The following is a 7,500-nucleotide window of genomic DNA, read 5'->3' as shown; positions in this document are numbered from 1 at the left end:
TGTGCATGTGTGTGCGTGTGTGTGTGTGTGTGTGTTTGAGCGTGTACGTGGGTGTGGGTGTGTGTCTGTGTATGTGTGCGTGTGTCAGTGTGTGTTTGTCTAACTCTGTGTGTGATTTTCTGTGTGTGTGTGTGTGTGTGTTAGATAAAAGAGAAAGACAGATTGGCATTATCCATGGCGTATGCATTATTGATGTCAGATCATGCTCATTAATATTCCCAGGCAGTCCAAACGTGTGTGTGTGCGTGTGTGTGTGTGTGTGCGTGTGTGTGTGTGCGTGTGTGTGTGTGTGTGCGTGCGTGTGTGTGTGTGTGTGTGTGTATGTGTGTGTGTGCGTGTGTGTGTGTGCGTGTGTGTGTGCGTGCGTGTGTGTGCGTGTGTGTGTATGTGTGTGTGTGTAATAGAGGAGAAGGTGGAGGAGAGGAGAGATCAGTGGCAGAAGAAAGGCAGGATCAGGATACTGGGTGGGGCAGGGCTGTTATCGCCACGGCTACCGCTGCTGTTATCGCCACGGCTACCGCTGATGCTGCCTGTGCCTGTGCCTGCCCAGCTCAAGGATTCACACATCAAAGTGCCCACACATCAAACTGCAGATGCATTAGTATTCGCTCAGGCACTGTGTGTGTGTGTGTGTGTGTGTGTGTGTGTGTGTGTGTACAGGCACTGTGTGTGTGTGTGTGTGTGTCCTGTGTGTGTAAGAGGGAGGGATGTGTGTGAGGGAGCGGGATCGTTGTCAAGAGATGGCAGTGGACCATGAGAAGAAGAAGCGGGTGGCTGGGGGGGGGGTTTACCTGGTATAGATCAGACATAAGGGAGCTGAGACTTCTAACACACAGCCAGTCCCATCCCACTAATGGAAAAGCTTACCTTGATACAAATCACATTACAGATAGTGTTTCCACACCAAGACCAGTGCTATTAGCCTACATTACAGATAGTGTTTCCACACCAAGACCAGTGCTATTAGCCTACATTACAGATAGTGTTTCCACACCAAGACCAGTGCTATTAGCCTACATTACAGATAGTGTTTCCACACCAAGACCAGTGCTATTAGCCTACATTACAGATAGTGTTTCCACACCAAGACCAGTGCTATTAGCCTACATTACAGATAGTGTTTCCACACCAAGACCAGTGCTATTAGCCTACATTACAGATAGTGTTTCCACACCAAGACCAGTGCTATTAGCCTACATTACAGATAGTGTTTCCACACCAAGACCAGTGCTATTATACATTAAAGATAGTGTTTCAACAGCAAGACCAGTGCTGTTACACATTACAGATAGTGTTTCCACACCAAGACCAGTGTTATTAGCCTACATTACAGATAGTGTTTCAACACCAAGACCAGTGCTGTTACACATTACAGATAGTGTTTCCACAGCAAGACCAGTGTTATTAGCCTACATTACAGATAGTGTTTCCACACCAAGACTAGTGTTATTAGCCTACATACCAGATAGTGTTTCAACACCAAGACCAGTGTTATTAGCCTACATTACAGATAGTGTTTCAACACCAAGACCAGTGCTGTTACACATTACAGATAGTGTTTCCACAGCAAGACCAGTGTTAGCCTACATTACAGATAGTGTTTCCACACCAAGACCAGTGTTATTACAGATAGTGTTTCCACACTAACACCAGTGTTATTAGCCTACATTACAGATAGTGTTTCAACACCAACACCAGTGTTATTACAGATAGTGTTTCCACAGCAAGACCAGTGTTAGTACAGCTTGGCCAGTGGTGCATCAGGTTACACGTTTAGATGATCTGTGATCATTTTCAAGCTTTTCAGTTTCCTGAATATCATTTGGATTTTAATAGCCATCATAGATTAAACTCTGAAGTTTCTGTCGTGAAAGCAACAATTTTACAAATTTGATCATCTTATAATGGAGAGATGCACATCCCTAAACCATATAGCCTTTGTCTTTGGATTTGAGTCGTATTTATGTTATCTATGGAAATCAAATACAGTGCCACTGGCTTCAGTCATCCGCAGATATGGCAGTATAGCTGCCTGTCTGCCTGCCTGTCTGCCTGCCTGTCTGTCTGTGCTGGGATGAGTGTGTGCTATTCCCCGTAGCTGAGCGAGAGCACCTCGTCCCCAGCTGCCGTGGCTCTGGGTCCAGTCCATTACTCTGGAGGGGGCTATTGGACTGGGGGGGGGAGGGGGGGGAGTTATGCAATGGAGATCAATGTCAGCCTGGGAGCCTGATGCTGGACTGGCATCGACTGTGTGTGAGCGGGACGATAATCTTTATTGCAGAGTCATCACGGGAGAGTGTTTCTGTCTGTGGAAAAGAGCAGAGCAAAGCTCTCTCATGAGAATATGTCGCATACTGTAGCCTTAGGACTCGGCTTTGGGGAAAACCTAAGTCCACTGTCCAAGTGTTCCGATGGGATGAGACTCTGGAACCGTTCTGATCTGGGCCTGGCCCTACGCTGGCCCACATCCGGCGCAGTTCCGCTGTTCCGGAACCCTTCCTGAGTGGTTGCCATAGCAAACTCCTGCACATGTACTGTGCATTGTGACTACCACATTACGGGGAGTGTTGTGGAGGTCAGTAGTCAGTAGTGGACGATGGTGATGTTGATGGCCCTGCCCATAGCCTCCTCACTGCCCTCTACTGCAAGTAAACTGTGCACTGTAATGACCAGATCCTGGTGAGGGCACAATGGACAGTGATCAGTAATGGTCAGTAATGGTCAGCAGTGGTCAGCGGTGGTCAGCAGTGATCAGTAATGGTCAGCAGTGGTCAGCAGTGATCAGTAATGGTCAGCAGTGATCAGCAGTGATCAGTAATGGTCAGCGGTGGTCAGCGGTGGTCAGCGGTGATGGCGAGGGCCAGTAGCGCTGCGGAGGTTATGTGAGTTCATGTGAGCCTGCGCGGGCGGGTGGCCGGGCACTGATGTGACGTGGGCATGGGGCAGATGGCACGGAGGGATTAGAGCCGCTGCTGCCCGCCCCACCCCACCCCACCCCACGCCACCCCACCCCACCCTGCGCCACCCCACCCCACCCTGCGCCATGCGAGGGCCCTGAAAGAGAAAGGGATTATAGCGACAGACAGGACGGACGCACACACACACACAGTGTACCGTCACACACACACTCACTAAAACACACACACACAGTGTACCGTCACACACACACTCACTAAAACACACACACACAGTGTACCGTCACACACACACTCACTAAAACACACGCACACAGTGTACCGTCACACACACACTCACTAAAACACACGCACACAGTGTACCGTCACACACACACTCACTAACACACACGCACACAGTGTACCGTCACACACACACTCACTAAAACACACGCACACAGTGTACCGTCACACACACACTCACTAAAACACACGCACACAGTGTACCGTCACACACACACTAAAACACACACACACAGTGTACCGTCCCGTCACACACTCACTAAAACACACGCACACAGTGTACCGTCACACACACACTCACTAACACACACACACAGTGTACCGTCACACACACACTCACTAAAACACACACACACAGTGTACCGTCACACACACACTAAAACACACACACACAGTGTACCGTCACACACACACTAAAACACACACACACAGTGTACCGTCCCGTCACACACTCACTAAAACACACGCACACAGTGTACCGTCACACACACACTCACTAACACACACACGCACACAGTGTACCCAGGGGCGCCTTAATACCACCCGAGGCCCCTGGGCTATATGTTTTTTAAGCCCCCCCCCCCCCCCAACCGCAAATATTAATTATGATTAAATGATACCCGGCCCGCGATCTGACCCGACACATAGCGTGCGCTTTTGGTTAATAATATGCAGTGTAGCCTATTATTCAGCCTATGTAAAACCTTTACATAAACAGGAACAGAATGCCCTCGAATCACGTCAGCCTACCCATGACATCGCTTATCAAAAAGGCTAGCCTACTGCACGAAAACAAGCGTTGAACTTTTACAACACATGTTGTAGGCTAAGTTAAGATGGGTAGGCTACACATTAAAAGCTTTTCAAAAGTGCGTGTTTGTCGTGTCGGGGGGTTCCCCAGGAGTTTTTTTTTAAATGCTGTCTACTTAACACACCAGTTTAACGCAGTTTGGGAGGGACAGAAATACTTTTAGCCTATAACAAGCTGGCTCATGTGACGTGAACATGGCTACCTTATGCATTATCACTACACTACATGGAGACATATCTCACGTTAACAAGGGAGACAACATAACATAGACTATTATATGTGCGAATGGGTTAGCACAAACTTAGCTGTTGGTGAACGGAGATGCAGATCTAATTCATGTCTTTGCGCCACAGCCCATGTTCAAAGTTCACTCCAATTAGACAAGTGAAATACATGTTTTTAAAGCCGTTTCATTCCAGGCTATTTGCTACGATATTTACCTGCTATGCCTTCAGTTTTCATGGACAGTTACAGGAATCCACGTCATTCGTTTATCGTTGCTTCAATCCTACCCACGTTATCTCCAGAGTTTGTATGATAAGTTTGTCAGTCAGTTTCAGCCTCTCCTCTAGCTCCTCTACACCCGTTGGAATTTATTACGTTTTGTTACATTTTGTTACACTTTAGAATTGGAGAAGACAAAGGGGGCCTCTGCATGGATGTAAGAGCAGTACGATGTGCTCAATTATTTAGGCTAGCTCCAGAGTATAATGATGCCGCGAATACGGACACGCCGTTTATTATTATTGATTATCATTATTATTATTTGGAGGCCCCTCATTGGTCGAGGCCCCTGGGCTGAAGCCCAGGTAAGCCCCTGCATTAAGGCGCCAGTGAGTGTACCGTCCCGTCACACACTCACTAAAACACACGCACACAGTGTACCGTCACACACACACTAACTAACACACACACACAGTGTACCGTCACACACACACTCACTAAAACACACGCACACACTGTACCGTCACACACACACTAAAACACACACACACACTTATGCACACACTCACTAAAACACACACACACACTGATGCACACACACTTACTAAAACACACGCACACACTCACTAAAACACACTAATACACACATACGCACACACTAATACACACACTCACTAAAACACGCACACACTTATGCACACACTCACTAAAACACACACTTATACACACAATCACGAAAATACACACACTCACAAAAAACACACACACTAATACACACACTCATAGGTCTTTGTGAACACTTCCATTGTTATTTTTGACCAATTTGTTTGATTATTTTTCATCTTGTGTCTGGCCCGGCTATGATGCCATGGACAGTGCATTGGTGTTTTGTCCAGTTTAGCTCTCGTGCCTGAAGGCCTTGAGATGTGAGAGGTCTGTGGGTTGTCTGGTACCCTGCGACTTTGTTTTCCTGCTCTGTGTGAGACCATGGGAGCCAAGTGGACAGCCCAGATCACACTGGCCTGGCCTTTCAGAGGGTCACAGAGCCCGTGAGGAGCTCTTTGTGCTGGAACTTAACTCTGGCCCATTGTGTGCTACAGGCTGCACTCCTCCCCCTCTTTCCTTCCCTCTCTCCTCTCTCTCTCTCTCTCTTCTCTCTCTCCCCCTCTCTCCTCCCCCTCTCTCCTCTCTCTCTCCTCTCTCTCTCTTCTCTCTCTCTCTCTCTTCTCTCTCTCCCCTCTCATCCTCTCATCCTCTCATCCTTCTCATCTCAGTGGGCTGACAAGCGGAAGGTCAGTCCTCCGCCCTCCTCCTGCCTGAAGCCCCTCCTCTTCCTTTAGCTGACAGCTGATTGGCTGAGTGGAGTAAATGAGCACGCTGGCCCCTCCCCCCTCTGTGAGCTCCGTACAGGCAGACTGAGCTACAGAGAGCTGACTGACACCGACGTTACCAAAGCGCCCTGCCCCCTCCCTTCCTCTCTCCCTCTCTCTCTCTCCCTCCCTCTCTTTCTCTTTCAGCCCCTCCCCATGTTGTTTTCACACACACACACACACACAAACTCGCTCCCTCCCTCCCTCCCTCCATCCTTCTTCCTCTCCCTAGAGAAAAAGTGCTCAGATCTGTCGCTTCGACACAGCGAGTGAGGGAGAGAGAGCGAGAACGAGTGAGCGCGCACGAGAGAGAGAGAGAGAGAGAGAGAGGCGCTACATAACCGAGCGGAGAGAGACAGCTCCCCACACATTCCAGACGCCGAGAACCTCGGAAGGAAAGCCAGGGATCCATTTTGATCAGCTGACATCGCCCCTCTTTTGCTCTCTCTTTCCCTCCGTATCTGTCTGTCCGGCGAGCTCCGTCTGGACCGTGCGCAGCGGCAGCGGCAGTAGCGTAGCTTAGCGATCGTCCCGGCGCGGCGCAGCAGGGCAGCCCCCCTCCTCTCTCCCCCGGCCTGCGTCCTGTCTAGGATGAGCTGAAGGCAAGGATGGTGCACCAGGAAAACTGCGCTTACCAGGTAGGCACACGGGGCACGCAGCTACGCTGCTAACGCTACACCGGCTACCGGGAGAGGGAGAGCCTGCTGGCTCTTAGGAGACAGATGTCTGTGGAGTTTGTTTATGTAGTCGCACTGGTCTCAGTAATCGCGTGCACCTGTGTGTGTGTGTGTGTGTGTGTGTGAATGTTTGCTCTTTTTGCTTGTTTTGATTTTATCTGTACTTTGGTGTTTTGGTGTAGCAGATTTGTCCTTCCTTGAGCTGGGGGATTTGTATCAGACTAAACATGTGTATCTGTGTGTGTGTGTGTGTGTCTGTGTGTGTGTGTGTGTGTGTGTGTGTATCTGTGTGTGTGTGTGTGGTGTGTGTGTGTGTATCTGTGTGTGTGTGTGTGTGTGTGTGTATCTGTGTGTGTGTGTGTGGTGTGTGTGTGTGTATCTGTGTGTGTGTGTGTGTGTGTGTGTGTTCAGGAGGGGTGTGGGAGTTGGTCTGGTGCTGCTGTGGTCTTTGAGTGTTTGTTGTGGGAGAAAGAGGGTCGGGCTGGTTGCTAAGCGCACCCTGGACTGGAGGGAATAATGTCACTGGCCTCTCCGCCTGTCTGTGGGGGGGGGGGCACTTAGTGTAATTAGGACCTGCTCAAACAGCAGACCTGCTTAGCATTTTAGTCATTTTACAGCTCATGGAATGTGTGTGTATGCGTGTGTGAGTGTTGATGGGTCTTCTCCTCTCTTTTCCTCTCCTCTCCTCTCCTCTCCGCTCCTCTCCTCCTCTCCTCTTCTCCTCTCTTCTCCTCTCTCCTCTCCTCTCCTCTCCTCTCCTCTCTTCTCCTCTCTCCTCTCTCCTCCTCTCTCCTCTCCTCCTCTCTCCTCTCCTCCTCTCTTCTCCTCTCCTCTCCTCTCTTCTCCTCTCTCCTCTCTTCTCCTCTCTCCTCTCCTCTCTTCTCCTCTCTTCTCCTCTCTCTTTTCCTCTCCTCTCCTCTCCTTTCCTCTCCTCCTCTTCTCCTCTCCTTTCCTCTCCTCCTCTCCTCTCCTCCTCTCTTCTCCTCTCCTTTCCTCTCCTC

At 49.5% G+C, this 7,500-nt stretch overlaps 1 protein-coding gene across 3 annotated transcripts in view; it reads left to right on the top strand.

The window, feature by feature from the left end:
• The window catches only part of schip1 (schwannomin interacting protein 1), a 67,499-nt gene that overhangs the window by 27,470 nt on the left and 32,529 nt on the right, over window positions 1–7,500 (top strand). The window contains exon 1 of one of the 3 annotated variants that reach the window (XM_076282946.1): window positions 6,050–6,460. The exons of the other annotated variants lie outside the window; for them this stretch is intronic. Within the exon in view, the coding sequence (XP_076139061.1) occupies window positions 6,431–6,460 (30 nt within the window). The 5' untranslated portion in view covers window positions 6,050–6,430. Of the gene's footprint in view, window positions 1–6,049; window positions 6,461–7,500 lie in introns of those variants that run through there. 3 annotated transcript variants of the gene reach the window in all.

This window comes from Alosa pseudoharengus, unplaced genomic scaffold (genome assembly GCF_046254945.1).
Source record: "Alosa pseudoharengus isolate Yale_2024_CS ecotype anadromous, Long Island Sound unplaced genomic scaffold, YU_APseudo_1.1 YU_APseudo_1.1_scf_13, whole genome shotgun sequence".
Taxonomy (NCBI): domain Eukaryota; kingdom Metazoa; phylum Chordata; class Actinopteri; order Clupeiformes; family Clupeidae; genus Alosa; species Alosa pseudoharengus.
Note: the sequence above shows the minus strand (reverse complement) of the source record. Positions and strands in the feature narration are given on the sequence as shown.